This window comes from Cebus imitator, unplaced genomic scaffold (assembly GCF_001604975.1).
Source record: "Cebus imitator isolate Cc_AM_T3 unplaced genomic scaffold, Cebus_imitator-1.0 Scaffold142, whole genome shotgun sequence".
Classification (NCBI taxonomy): Eukaryota; Metazoa; Chordata; class Mammalia; order Primates; family Cebidae; genus Cebus; species Cebus imitator.
In genome coordinates this window covers 4,319,441-4,334,994 of record NW_016107457.1, presented here as the reverse complement: position 1 = coordinate 4,334,994, position 15,554 = coordinate 4,319,441, and the positions used below count along the sequence as shown (strand labels likewise).

At 40.6% G+C, this 15,554-nt stretch overlaps 1 protein-coding gene across 4 annotated transcripts in view; it reads right to left on the bottom strand.

The window, feature by feature from the left end:
- ARID5B (AT-rich interaction domain 5B) overlaps window positions 1–15,554 on the bottom strand; it is a 200,031-nt gene that overhangs the window by 20,013 nt on the left and 164,464 nt on the right. For all 4 annotated transcript variants that reach the window (XM_017542309.2, XM_017542311.2, XM_037743383.1 and 1 more), the window contains one exon: window positions 6,834–6,931. In XM_017542309.2, the coding sequence (XP_017397798.1) occupies window positions 6,834–6,931 (98 nt within the window). The remainder of the gene's footprint in view (window positions 1–6,833; window positions 6,932–15,554) is intronic.

The following is a 15,554-nucleotide window of genomic DNA, read 5'->3' as shown; positions in this document are numbered from 1 at the left end:
TACCACATCTCAAACTCCTGGGTCTCAAGTCATCCGCCTGCCTCAGCCTCCCAAAGTGCTGTGTTTATAGGCATGAGCCACCATGCCATCTATAGACACAGATATAACTCTCTTCCATGTGTGTATGGCCTTTGAGTCAAATCTTGAGATAGGTTAGATAAACCAAGGATCATGGCACCTTCCAGTTCTGAGTCATGGTGGCTACCTAAGGGATGCCACACTGAGAAGGATTCTGAGGCTGAACCTGGGCTCACAGGAAGCAGCGTCCTATTCCTTTAGCAATCTCCACTATGAATGTGGTGGCAAGGGACCCTCTCATTGTTTGCCAGCCAATTCTCAACACTTTGCTTCATATGTTCTTATTACACTGAGAGTGTGCTACATGTGGCAGATGTCCAAAAAACACCGACTGGGCCTTGAGGGCATCAGTAAATGAAAAAGGCAGCTAATCAAATGGCAAATCAATCCTACCCAAGAAAAACCAACAGGCCAATAGGAGAGCACTGCTTGCCCATTTCAAATGTAATCTTAGGCTGTTTTGACAGACTGACACTGCCCGCATCCTGAGAAGTACTACATGCCACATCTGGAGTAGCTTTGGGAATTCTGAGTGACACAAACTGGAGGCGTGTGCACAAGAGCAAGTCGAGCTGGTGAAGATCCATTACTGGTGCTCTGAGGCTTGGCTGAATGGAACAGGAAGACCTGAAGCGAAAGAGGAGCTTTGACAAGCTCCTGGAAGCCGATCAGAGCAAAGGGAGTGGACACGTAACAAGTCAGCCTCCGAAGGCAAGGCAAGGTCAATGGGAAGCCACAGAAGGCATTTTGCTCAGCACACGGAAGAGTGTGTAGAATAAGAGCGACTTGAACCCTGATGCTTCCTCCACACCCTCCCACAGCAAGGCACTGAATCAGAGGCTGGCTAGCCCAATGTCAAGCAGAGTTCAGTCTTCGTGGAACCTGGCCACCTGGAAGCTATCTTTTACTCATGGGCATGTTTGATGTTGCTTACATAAAATAATTTTTAGGCTGTGTGTGGTGGTTCACACCTGTAATCCCAGCACTTTGGGAAGCCAAGGTGGTTGGATCACCTGAGGTCAGGAGTTCAAGACCAGCCTGGCCAACATGGCAAAACTTTGTCTCTACTAAAAATACAAAAAATGAGCCAGGTGTGGTGGCAGATGCCTATAATCCCCGCTACTTGAGAAGCTGAGGCATGAGAATTGCTTGAACTTGGGAGGCAGAGGTTGCAGTGAGCTGGGGGATAGAAGGAGACTCTGTCACAAAAAAAAAAAAAAAAAAAAACAATTAATATTGGAGCCAACGTTTATAAGTTAGGCTATTTCACATTTCAAAAAATATCTTGAAAACATAGAAAGTCAGGAAGCACACAGACAGCATCCACCTAGAGCAATTGGCCCTGTTGGGCTCTCTGGCCCAGGCTGTGCGTGCCAGTTTCACACTTGCCAGCTGTGTCCCCTGTACTCATCTGTGCTATCTGCCTCCATAAACATCTAAGTTTGTGGCCATGATGTAGGAGCAGAGCTTCCCCACTGACCTGGATGAAGGACCAGTTTTCTAAATTTCCCATCTGATACTGACGGATGCTTTTGTAAACAACCATAAAAATGAATTACTAGAAAAATGAAATTCAAAAGGAGGCATACAAAACACAAGCCCCAATTTTTTATTAGCTTCAACGGACCTAATGTTATTCTGGCAAATTTCCATGTAAGTGTACCGATGCTTATTGGCAATTGCTATGTTTAGCTTGTTATGGGCTAGTAGCAAACAGTTCATGGACAAGTAGAAAATCTCATTGGAGTAGCACTGCTCTAGGGAGTTGCTAGAGGTCCTCTTAAATATACAGTTCTGAGATGCTGCCTGTGACTTTCCGAACTGTGTATTTATTAACTCTCAGGGTGTCCAACTGAGCAAGAATACATGGAATCATGTCCCTGATGTGAACAGAGCTGTAACTCACCTTTCCTTCCCCGACCTTTATCCATGGTATGAATAGGTGGGTTCCTTAGAACCTGGTATATTTTTGGTCCATACCTTAAAGCACATGCTTATCTTATTCAGAACATGAAGCCTCCCACACTCTGCCTTCCACCTTCCGAAAAAAAAGGCAGAAGCTCCAGCTATCACTCAGTTTCTGCCCAATCTGGCATGGGGACACCTCACCTTAAGTTCCTGCAAAGAAAGCTGCCTCAGCCACGCAGGGCAATAGTCTTGTCCAAGGAATGCTTATGGTAAAAGCAAAAGGTTGGATTTGAAATTAGGCATTATGTATGCAAGAAGATGAAGAGTAATTGCTAATTTCCCTCACAAACAAATACATTTGTTTATGATTTTGATTTTCTAAATACACAAAAATGCACATCATAAAGTACTTTTGCTTTAATGCTCCTTTTAAAATCCGTAATAACAACTTCATGTGCTCCACAGAAACAGACCATGTAATTTATTCAGGAAAATTAAAACCAGTAATCTAGCATTCGGAGTGAAGATTTTTTTTTCCCCCTGCATGCACTTTAAAAAAAAAAAAAAAAAAAGAGAGAGAGCGAAATCTGCATGTGAAAACAAAGCCTTTAAAGTGAATTACTATTCTAGAAAATCCAGCTAAGAGAGTTTCATAAAAGTAGCCATTTTCCTTCTTGTTCCTTTACTGATAAAAATAAAAGTGATCTGGGTACTTTCAAGTAAAGAGGCAAGAAAGAAAATGTTCCACTCAGAACAAATGAGGTGGGTATTTTTCTTTGCATCAAAATCTACAGTAACTTTATCTATAAATCCTGAGCAAGAAATATCCAGAATAACCACATTTCATAAGCTTTGCTGAGTTTGAGACATCTACATAGCAAAAGCCTTGCGATGGGAAAACATTAATGCTTTTTATATTGGTAATCATCTGTAACATGAGCAATTAAGTACAGTACTAATGGACTATGGCCAGGAGCCTGGTACTAATATTAAAAACTGACAGAGATGAATAGGTTTGGAAGCAAAACCAGGCTGACAAAGACATTTTTATGAAGTGCTTGGACCTATTTGATTTAAACCAATCAGAGGCAAGTTTGTACGAGTCAGGCCTTCAGCGACAATGATGTATTCACAAGCATTGTACCATTTCTGCTATGCCTTAAATAAAAACACCCATTGATTCTTTTCAACAACCCACACTTTCATTATTGCACTCATTAATAAACCAAAAGTGCTCAACTAATATACAAGTAACATTTTACTGAGGAACTGGCTACATTTTTCTTGTTGTAAAATGAAAACGTTTACTGGAAACATGAACCACAGTGCATGAAAAATAAATCAGTGGATAATGCATAGTAGATCAGTCACTTCTTCATCTTCTAGGAGAGCAAAGCTGGTGACAGGGAAATAGGAAAAGGAGCAATTCTCTTTAACAGAGTGAAAACAATGAGAGAACAGAAGAACCTCATCATTCTGATTTGGTTTGGAAGGCTTTAAAAATTTCCAAGGGCATTTCCAGACTAGATATTTGCCCACAAAGTCCTGACCATTCTCAACTCAACCCTTCTCTTGAAAACAGTGTTCCTTCGCCAATCTAATCATCTCTGTTTCATCTGTTCATGCAACCTGTGACTAGCAAGAATGAATGAAATCCACCACAATCATGAAGTTTCAGCCCAGAGCTTCAGTCTCTTCTTTGATCTAAGTCCCTGGACAGATGCGCATGTCCTCTGCCCTTTTTTGGTAGAACCAGTTAAAAAGAAGACATCTAGAATGGTAATCCTAGCCTTTTCTTCCCACCACAACACACAGGATTATGGGTGATTCCTTTTAAGATAATGATTGATTCAAGAGTGAGAGAGGCACTATTGTAAATAAAATCAATGATCTCCAAATGTTGGTAGTGATTGCATCTGATCACAAGGATGTGAGAGGAGTCTAGATAGCAAAAGTAAATACCAAAGAATGGTGAAGGACCTTGCTGATCACCCTGGGACAGCTATGCTCCAATGTGGCTGCAGGCTCCACATTGCCATTTTTGGTGTCGCCACGCATAAAACGGGGCTCTGCATGTGGCCAAGTCCATCCCACTTGGCGGATGCACTAATGTCCCTCAACTCCAAACCCACCCTTCTGTACTCTGCTTGCTGATGCTAGGACTGGAATTCTGTAAATTACACATTCCTTTTGTCAGCTATTTTCCTGTTACTGTTCTGCAAACAGGGAGTCCTAGGAGGCAGGGAGAGAAAAGGAATCTCCTTTCTATTTCACTTGTTTGTATCGGTGTCAACTCAACAATGCCTTAACAGCATCTGTGGGTTGCAGCCTCTAGTTTCTTTGAACAGTCCCCCAGCAGCTTCAGTGCATGTCCTCTGAGGTCTGGCAGCAGCCAGGGAGCACCACCTCCTCAGGTTTCAGCCCAGCTCCACAGTGCTCCTCCTCTGAGCTCCTGAAGCACCAGTGCTGGTTGGGTGATTCCTTCTTACCAGAGACCTGAACCCCAGCCCTTTGAGGCACATTCTCCAAACTTGTGGGTGGTGACAACCAACCTCTTCTCTCTATTCTCTCATGCTACAGAACCTACAGTTAATCCCTCCGTGTAACTTAGTGCCTCACACCAATGCCTGTTTAAGCAACTGTCTATGGTGAAGTCTGTTTGCTGAATGCCCAGCGTGGTTTCCATATTCCTTACCATACCCTGACTGATACACTGAGCAAACAAATTCTGGATCCGGAAAAGTGACATCACTCTTCAAAAAATTTAACCGAGTGACAGATCAAACCTTTATGAAATATCCAATCTGGTCCGAAGAATACAGAGAGAAAAATTTTAAGACATCTTTAATAATGTTTCTTAATTGTTAAAGTTTGTGGTATCTCTACTAAAATTTTCTAATGTGATTGATTGAAAGCTTTCAGGAATCTCCTACTCCAGCAAGAAATAAATAATCAAAAGTATACAATCTTCAAAAGAATCCTACTTTTATTCACGTAACTCCTCAAGTAATTTACACACACACACACACACCACTATGGGTTCAATCCTCTCCATGCCAAACCTATTTCTCTCTCTCTTTTTTTTTAATGTGATACTTTGTAATGCATTTGATTAATGTTTTTATTCTTTAACTAGATAAGCCAGTAGCTGAGATAAACTCCTTTTTCAAGCTTTAATTGCTATCTGTTTCTTTAAGTTTGATGGTTGAGGTGTTGACGGTAATTGCATAAAAAGAAAAGGGATATCCAACTCTCAGCACAGAAGCTATTTGAAAACAGAGACTGAGTTTCTAATAAAAATGTTCTGGCTGGGCGCAGTGGCACACGCCTATAATCCCAGCACTTTGGGAGGCTGAAGCGGGAGGATCACAAGGTCAAGAGATTGAGACCATCCTCACCAACATGGTAAAACCCCATCTCTACTAAAAATTAGCTGGATATGGTGGCAGACGCCTGTACTCCCAGCTACTTGGGAAACTGAGGCAGGAGAATCGCTTGAACCCAGGAGGCGGAGGTTGCAGTGAGCCAAGATAGAGCCACTGCACTCCAGCTTGGTGACATAGTGAGACTCTATCTCAAAAAAAAAAAAAAAAAATGTTCTGAATTAAGCCTAGACTCACAAGTCAAAAACAGGTAGCCTGTGGTTCCTTAGACATTATTTTCAGAACACTCACCTGAGATGTCAGTGCTACTTTGTACTAGGACATCAGTGGTGTACCTTTTACATAGAGTGAGAATGCGTGAGTTTTTATATTAAATACTGAGAGAAATAACATATTTTAAAAATGGATGTGTTGTACTGAAAAACAGTCCTATAAAGAGTAATAATTTGAGTATCTACTATCAACTCTTAAAAATCCTTCCGAATTACAACACTGCCAAGTAAGGCGATCTCTTGGGAATACTTTGTGGCAATTTTTCATGGTGTACTAAACCCAACTCAATTTATCCTTACAAAAACATTCTTGTTGAACAGCCATACTAAATCTGAATACAGATAAAAGTACAATTGAACTTAAAAAAAAGGCTAAGAATTGATAAGTTAAATGGTATTACCTGAGGATGTACGTATAAGACCCAAAGGGAAGTACCAGTTATAAGAAAGTTGGTAATGACCTAAACAAATCAAGTATGGGCTTGAAGCACAGAGGGGTAACGCATGAATCTGCTAACTGGTCTTTAACAGTATGAGTAACAATTCTAATGCAAAGGGGAAATCCACTCCTGTGGATGCAACACAGTAGGCTCATTTTCCATTACTTCTTGTCTGCATCATCATCCTCTTTCTAAAATAGGCTGAAACTTTGAAAACCAAGCCACACCGAGCTTAGCAAGAGGATTTCCTGGGTCTAAAGCATAGCCATAGAAGAAAAATACCAAAATGAGATAAAACAACAGACTTGTTCTGGGCTCATTTCTCTTACCGTATCCTTACTTTTCAATGCTAATATTATGAGAAATGCTTACTTTTCAATGTCAACCTCATAGTAACATTGCAGATTTTCCAGAAGCTAAAGGTTCTCATGTTAAGTCAGCCTAAAGAGAACATACTGAGTAACCCATGCTTGTGTCTGTGTGTGGGGTGGGGGGAAGTGGGGGGAAGGCATTGTCAGGCAAGGTGGTCACATGATAGCACCAAACTAAAAGAACATCTAATTTTAGCCCCTGTAACCAGAGAAAGCCATGTTCCCTAAAAATCACAAGGCGGTATGCAAAGTAAAGTGCCAGAGGGAAATTTTTAGTTTCCCAAAAGGTCTTTTAGACTCTTCCTCTGTCTTAACCTTGACCAGAAGCTCCTTTCAATTAACACACTTTTAACTAAGCAATTCCAAGAAACGGTTTCTTACCTTTCATAATGTCTGCGGGTACAAGTGGCAGCGCTGGTGCTCCCAGGATTACCGCCTAATTCATCATAAATGTGTTTCCATTGACGGCGGGCTGTTATCTGAAAAAATGGCAATGGGAAATTCACTCTTGCATCATAAGAGATTCACAGTGCCAGGCTTCAATACACATGTAATGGTCAGAAAAGAACAGTCTGTTCTGGAAACCCAGAAACAGAGAAGTCCAAAAGAGTATATGGGGTGATTTATGGGTTCATAGTGAGATCTCGCTTTCAGCACTTTCCTTTACAATAAAAATGGAATTCTACTTTTGGATGTATATTTTGTCAGCCTAAGTGCATTTCATTTAAGACACCTCCCTGGATATTCATGTAAGTTTGCCAGGGTCTCATACTGCTACCCTATTCCTTTATGTCATTTGATAAGGCATCAAAATAAAATCAGGTTTTAGCTGAACACTATCTTAGTTCATCAGTTTAGATGAATCGACGTTAACACTGATTGCCTGAGGCATGTGGAAATGGGAAATCACATATAGAGGTAAAACAGAGTCTTTTCACCAAATATGTTTTTGTATCTTCTGATTTTTGAACCATGTGATATGTTGCCAATTTAAAAAATAAATAAAATTACTACACAGATTAAATTAAATGATCAAATTGGTTGTGGAATTCACAGTCATCTCAGGCTATATTTTTATGCCAGCTTCTCTAACCACCAAAACAAAACCAACATCTGAAACTGTATATGTTGCAAGCTATTTATTTTTATTCACTTAGGTCAAGAAAATGGGATATTGATCAAATCATATGAAAACTAACATATTCCACAGTTAAAATGTACATTATTGATTTGAGTGAACAAAAACGAACAGCGTATAATATAGTGAGCTGCACATTATGGTCTTGTTTTATTTTTTTCTTTAATTTTATTTTGGTACATAAATTAAGATTTTACAAAATAACAGATGCAAAATCTGGCAAATGATTAATTTGGGGAAACCATGGCATTTACTACATCCAAGTAAGTCTAGTATTTCCTTGAAATCTGGAAGACAAACAGGTTCTGAGGTCCTCGTGAACATTTCTCAACAGGGTTACAGGAAAACTCTTACTTGAATGTTAGGGGACAGGGCGTGGCAAAGGTGCCAGTGGAATTTAATACAATCAAGCAGGAGGCGTCTTTTGAAAAATACCCACAGGGCTGGGCTGCCAGCAGAGTTCACCTCGGGGCTAAAGGCAGCAATCAAAGAAAAAAATTTAAAAACCTCAACTTGTAACCAGGGCTCTGTAATTGTAATCTGAAGAGGAGGAGATGGGTGGTTAAATATTATAGGGTAAATGGTACCTTTTCTATTTCAAATAAAAAGAACCCCTTCATTTTCATAAGCCCTTCTCAAAAGGCCCAAGTAGGACCTCAAGACAATGTCAGCTGTACATAATTCAATTTCCCATGAAGCATTCTTGAACCAATTGGTTTCAGTAGTTCTCACTAGACAGAACCACCTCTTACATCTACTAGCAGGCGTAGCTGAAAATAAAATCCCCCCTATTTATAGTTTGTTTTAGATTACAAGAAATGGTTTCAACCCCCTTTCAAAAACACTCAAAATACGTATTTTGATAATTATTTTATATTAGTTACAATCTCCCTCCAACCTTTAAATGATATAATCTTAGGCTGATCTATTTGAGGCCCACATATCAAGAGAGAAGAAACAGGATACCTCCAAGTGCCTACACGATTCCTCAATGACCCTAGAATACCAAAGCCCCTTGAAATATGCCTCCAGATTTCCCTCGCTCAGATGAGGCCTGTGGGCCCCAGAGGACACAACGGGGTTACAAAATATCCTGTGTGTCCTGCAGGATTGTGTGTGTCCCTGCAATCACTTAAGAAACCATCACTCTGATCATCCTTATCTCTTGTGTACACTATATTTTATATTTTGTAAAGGATTTTGACATCCATGACATCATACAATCCTCCCAGAGCCTACAAAGCAGGTTATAGGAATCTTGCTCACAGAGGAAGAGAGACTCAGAGAGGCTGCCCACTTGCCCAATGACACACAGCAGCAGAATGCCAAAACGAAGACCCATATGGTTGTCTTCTGGTATCAACAGCAGACTTCTTTTCACTGCATAAAGCAGCTTGTACATCAAAATGACCTGATGAATGCTTGTAGCAAGTTAGTAACATAGAACTCCAGGAGCCTTTTCCTTCAAATGAGGTAGGTGACTGTGGAAATCACAGTTTCTACTATGAGTCCTCAATCTTCAGCTTTGAGTCTTTCCCAACAGGGAAAACTAGCTAAGAGGACAGCATCAATCTAAGGTGGTGGGTTGAAATTAACAATGCTCTAAGGTTTTACTCTCAAAGCATCAAGTCCACCCCAACCACTTGTGTCTCTCGTTGGAACAGAAGTTCTATATTAAGTTCACCACTGAGTCACAAATAAGTCTCAATTATATCAGAATCCATTCACTCACTCATCCATTAATTCACCAAAAATCTACTGGGCTTCACTCATTTGTTAGGCACTGTGCTAGCAAATGTTACAGCTGGGAAGCAACAGTGAAAAGCAGACCCAGCATGTAAGACCACTGTATTCAAGTGGGGGATGCCCACCATAAACAAGTGAATACATTATAAATAAAATAATACACATTCTGAAAACTGATGCACAAGAGAGCCAGGGATATTTTAGGTTGTGAAACCGACCGTGCCTTCCTCCCCATCCTGCCATCTAGACCAGGGAGTGCCTATGACACACTTGCTTATCAGAGAAAAGAAAAGACCACTTTAGGAATAAATACTGCATTATCACAAGACAGAAAAATAATCTACCTCATACTAAGTTTGAAACTGTAGCCACAGGAAGCCAACATCAAGCACCGCTGGGCACTAATAAGCTGTGTGCAGTGGGCCAGGGGTCTGTGTCAGCCCCCTAGCACTTAGTACGTTCTGGTGTTTAAACACAGTTTTTACCAGTGAGGGTCACCTGGAGTGAAGACAGGCCTGGGCCTTAAAGGAAGTGGTTCCTCTGTTTACTGCACTTCCACTGAATGGCCTAGATGGACTTGGGTCATTTTGAGATATTGTCTTTCCATGGGAAAATCACAACATGTGCTCTTCACAACTGTTTAATACACAGGTCTCCCAGGCACACAGCTCTGTTTTTTTGGTCTGTAGATATACTTGCAATTCAAACACTGGCCATGGACTCCAGAGGGAGAAATGTCTAAATTCTCCCATTGTTCAAACCCAAGATAGGTCTCAGAGCCCAACAAGGAGAGAGAACAGGGCATGGGAGCATCTCCTGGCTTCATGTAAATCTGCCTTCTGTATTACTGTGCTATAGTTGTGCCTAATTATGTACTTGCTTAAAGTTTTTATTCTGTTGTCCAATGTCCTCTCGATGTGGGGAAGCTTTAAAATTCCATCTGGAATAAAACCAATATCTGCCTCCAACTGTCTAGTACCCAGCCCCATTCAGCTGGAAAATTTGATCTAATCAAGGGGCTAGTTTGATCAACTCTCTCACTAAGCCTCAGGCCTCCTGGTTATATTCGTGTTTCCACCTGACCTTCTATTATATTTGGTTTTTTGGGGGAACAGAGAACTTCTGGCTCTTTGTTTCCTAAATAAAATAGCCAAATTCATCCACCTGGTTATTTCTCTTGGACTGTGCCTCTTCTTCAAGGTCCTTAAGTAGATGAGGAAAGTTAAGCAAGGAAAGTGAAATTCTTTCAGATGAAAAATAATGGCCCTGTCTCACTGGTGTGAAGAGAAAGGGTTGCTAACTGACTTTCTTAGAAGGCACCACTGTGTTATCACCCTGTGCCTCGAAGATAAGATGTACTCAAGACCCATTTCCCTGCTCTACCTTCTCTCCAAATATTGCCTGTGGCTTGCCATCCAATGGTTAGCCAAATGGAAATCACTTAGCAAACCCCCGCCATATGCTGCATCTTGGTAATACCCTCAAGTAGATTCACATCGCCATCCACCACTGCTTACCATTTTCAGGTACTATGTCTGTGCAGAGGTAGGGAGGAGGAAGGAAGGGATGGAGGGTAGAGGGTAAGACGGTGTCACGAAAACAAAGACGTTACTGCTTTCAAGTGTTCACAGTTTAGTGGGAAGCATAACTTCATACAACTAACCATGACACAAGATGAAAAACGGAGCAGACTACACCCAAGTAAAATAAGCCAATCTGGTGCATGTGAGATTTCATCTCACTTTGAAGACATTTGAAAGTTATTTCTCCCTAGTGTAGGCAAGACCCAAGGGACTCTGTGAAAAGCACTCCACACCTACCATGTTCATAAAATTTTCACTGCTTATAAATATAGTGGTTTTCAAACTGTCTTTCGAGGCCAGGCATGGTGGCTCACACCTGTCATCCCAGAACTTCGGGAGGCCAAAATGGGTGCATCATCTGAGGAGGAGTTGGAGGTCAGCCTGGCCAAAATGGTGAAACTTTTTGCCTCTGCTAGAAATGCAAGAATTAGCCAGTCATGGTGGTGGATGCCTGTAGTCCCAGCTATTCGGGAGGCCGAGGCAGGAGAATTACTGGAACCTGGGAGGCGGAGGTTGCAGTGAGCCGAGATCATGGCACTGTACTCCAGCCTGGTCAACAGAGCGAGATTCTGCCTCAAACAAAACAACAACAACAACGACAAACAAAAATAACAACAACAAAAAACAAACTGTCTTTAGAACCCAGGTAGCATTTTAAAGGTCGCCTGAAAGTAACTCTCCACACTTCCCATCCTGGCCAAGAAGACTGGACCGGTGAGTGGAAAAGGAATCTGTCCCTTCCACAGTTTTATTTGATGAAAATATTCTGTCACTTAAAAAAAAAAAAGTGGAAAATGACTATTTTAACTCAAGATATGCTCTTGGAGCCTTGATTTCTCTATCTTTGAGGCTGTAGGAATGAAATAATTCTGGAATTTTTACAGCCTGGGGAGGAAATAGCTATCAGAAATCTTTTTGGACTTAAGTTCTTGCAGTGGCTTAAGAATGTGTAGGACATGTGAAGTCAAGAGAAGAGTTTGCCTGAAAGCAATGTTGCCCAGGCTGTTCTGAGAAACAGCTTCTTTCTCAGGACACCTTGAGGGCGGACTGAATTCAAGGAAGATGACTTTCTTTTCCTGGTAGTACTCCAGGAACTGGAGCCTTTCAAACTATATGACATCATCTTTGGCCTGGAGAATTTTGAATTTAAGCAAGAGGCTTTGCCTGTCCAGAAAACTAGGGTTAGATTCAAGGGATGTCTTAAAAATGACGTCAAAGCCAGAATTTGATGTCAAAGCCTAATCCTTTCAGCAAGGAAAGTGAAATTCTTTCAGATGAAAAACAATGGCCCTGTCTCACTGGTGTGAAGAGAAAGGGTTGCTAACTGACTTTCTTAGAAGGCACCACTGTGTTATCACCCTGTGCCTCCAGGATAAGATGTACTCAAGACCCATTTCCCTGCTCTACCTTCTCTCCAAATATTGCCTGTGGCTTGCCATCCAATGGTTAGCCAAATGGAAATCACTTAGCAAACCCCTGCCATATGCTGCATCCTGGTAATAACCCAAGCTACTCTTCCAGCATTAATTGCTTCACCAGACACTGAAGTGAAGGCCTCTTTAGTTCATCAGCAAAGATTTATACAGCTCTACCTCTTCAGTTGTAGGTGATCCATATTCTAATGTTTGGAAGGAAAAGTTGGGTATACCACAAAGGAAGGGTCCTCATTGTCAATTAATCGAAAGGCCAGAACACTGTTTTGTAGGAAATCAAATCCATTCAATATGTTTATGCTCTCTCAATCTAAGGATGAAGAGATACTCTATACATTTCCAGCAAACGCAGAAGAGGCTGAGAGAATTGCATATAGCTATTAGTCAAATGCTATAAAGGCTAACAATGAAACTTCTGTTCCTCCTTTTTTTTTTTTTAATTCAATTTGATGGTTGTAGAGGACTGAAATGAAATAATCCATAATCCGCAATTCAAACCAGAAGGTTTGGAATAGTTTATAACCACAAACAAAAACAAGCCAATTAAGATGGCCTCTTTTTATAACCAGAAGGGATTCCAGGGAGATGTCTTTATCCAATCACAAGTTAACCGTAGAAGCAATACATCTACAACTTTTCTACTTGCAGTTTTTTACTATTATTGAATATTTACATGATGACTACTTCTTGACTCATCTCCTGAATTCACACATTTTGTTCTCAAGAATCAGATAAAAATCTCAGCTAGTAATTAGTACATCTGGCAAAGCTCATGTTAGGTACAAAGAACGGTCTAAAAGATGCTACAGATAAAGGCAGGTTATTCGATTAGAGATTGCTAGGAATGGAAAGCGCAGAGAATAATCATTTATAAATCTCTTTCAGTGACGCTACAGAGAGTGAGACAATTGTGTACCAAATCCTCAGCAAGTCAATTTGAAGAAAGCCATGATGATCCCTTGCAATTCATTTCATCTCCCAGTGCCTCAGTTTTCTCACTTGTAAAATGAGGCTATGAACTGGGGCACAGCAGGAATCCTTTTTTTTTTTTTTTTTTTTGCACAAAGGCCAATTTGAGAAAAATTAAAACATGAGAGTATTATAGTTCTACACTTCCCCTCATTAAAAATAAAAATAGTTTACTGAGTTCCAACTTAGACTACCATTTTACCAAATGCAAAAATACTTGTCAGAAACTGCTGCTCTTGAGCCGAGGAACTATGAATATTCTAGCCTGTTTCTGTAGTAATAGCATGAAGAAAAAATCTTTGATACTTGACTTAGATAGGGGTCACATTCTGAAGCTCAGAGCCATGGGAAACACTTGGCTAAGTGTCATAAATTGAGGTTATCCCTGGATTTGAATTAACATCACCTGGGCAGCTTAAAAGAAAAGAATTCTCTGCTTCTCAGTCCCAGACCCCACCACAGAGTTTATATGTTGGGGTGGGGGTCTAACCAACCACTTAAAGTTCCCCACTAAAAACATGAGCCCTATTCTTGAGTAGCTTTTGGGAGCCACTGATCTAGAAGACTCTAAGGTCTCTTTTGAGTTCTAAATGACAATTCTACACTTATTTCTGATTTCAAATCATGTCAAAGGTAAGTGTCCTCTAGTAACTCTGTGATGACAACTTAAGCCTTCAGACTTTGGATATTATCTGTACATCTCTTGGACTGGCTTCAAAATTCAATGCTCATTGAACATCTCACAGTTTTATTGTTCAAAACTTGCCAAGAGAAAAATGTGCTCTCTACTTATAGGAGGTTCAGAGGCTTAAATGTAGAATGGTGGTGGCAAACTTAAGTATCTGCAGGGCCAGTCTATAGCATGAAACATTTAAAAAAAAAAAAAAAAAAAGAAAGAAAGAAAAAGGAAAAAGGAAGAAGGAAGGAAAGGAGGTAGGGATGAAGCAGAAATTCTTCTAAAATTCTGTTCATAACCAGATGGAGCAGATGCCAATTTGATCTTCCATATTCCCCAACCCTAGAGAAGGGGATTGGAATATACCACCCCTAAATTATGTCATGTTGGCATAAAGATTATTTTGAGATGAGGGCAACAGCGAATCAACAGATGCAGGAAGAGTTCTATGCCCTACCCTTATCTGCCTATCTGCCTAAAAGGAGGGCATAAATTTCCCATTGAGAAGACGCCCACAGAATACCAGAAAGAGGAGCGACTCTTATCACCAGAGATGGGGAGTTGACAACTTTCCGTAGTTCCCGCAGCCTAATGAATAACTTTGGAGCCTGGCATGAAAGAACATAGCACCCAGGGGCCCAGCATTAAGGGACCTAGCATCTGAAGGCCTAACATCAGAGACCTGGCATGGAGGACCTTCCTCACTTGTCCATCTTCTGTCCATTCTTCTATCTGAAAACTTCCCTTCAGGGCCACATGTCCCAGGCACCTCGTCACTCTATTTTATGTTATTCAAGCTCTCTATGCCCAGCTTTACTCTACCTCCACATAGTTTCCCTTATTTGATTCATTCTCTCTTTGTGGAAGACATAATTGATCATTCATGTCTACATTCTATCCATTCTCCAGAATTCTCCCCAAATGGCCTCAGAGCCATGAAGCCTTCCTTCTCTCAGCCCACGTGAGTAAATACTTGGCCTGTGTAGGGCACTAATCTTTTTCCACCTTGTTTGATCATTATTGCCTCTCTTGGATGGTAAGCAACTTAAGGATTGAAATTGAAATTACCGGCCTTACTAAAACCTTACATCTAACAGTGTCTAAAACAATGCCTTGAACACATAAGGTACTCAGTAAATATGTGGTCAGGTGTTTTGCTGATTGTGTACTCATCCATTTATCCAACAAAAGGATAAATGCTGTTTATTCAAAGAGTACTGTGAATGCCCTGACATTTATCAGAAGTTTCTGCTGTACATTCTATATCAATTTGCTGTTGCAGGGAAAAAAATTATTTGTGAAGATACAGAAGACACAAAAGCAGGAAAAACTGATTCTGTGAAATTGTTGGCACTCTCCTTATCAGTGAATAACAAAAAGTTCCCGAGTGTGAAAAGACATTTAATAATATTGTTCAACATCATATAACTCTCTTCAGTCATAGTTCATATAAAAATGTGTATTCCTATTCTAAACATTAAAAGCTAGACTAAAAAGTCTAGCCTATGGGGTTGACTTCTACGTTTATGAGACTAACCCTGAATAAGTTACTTTTTT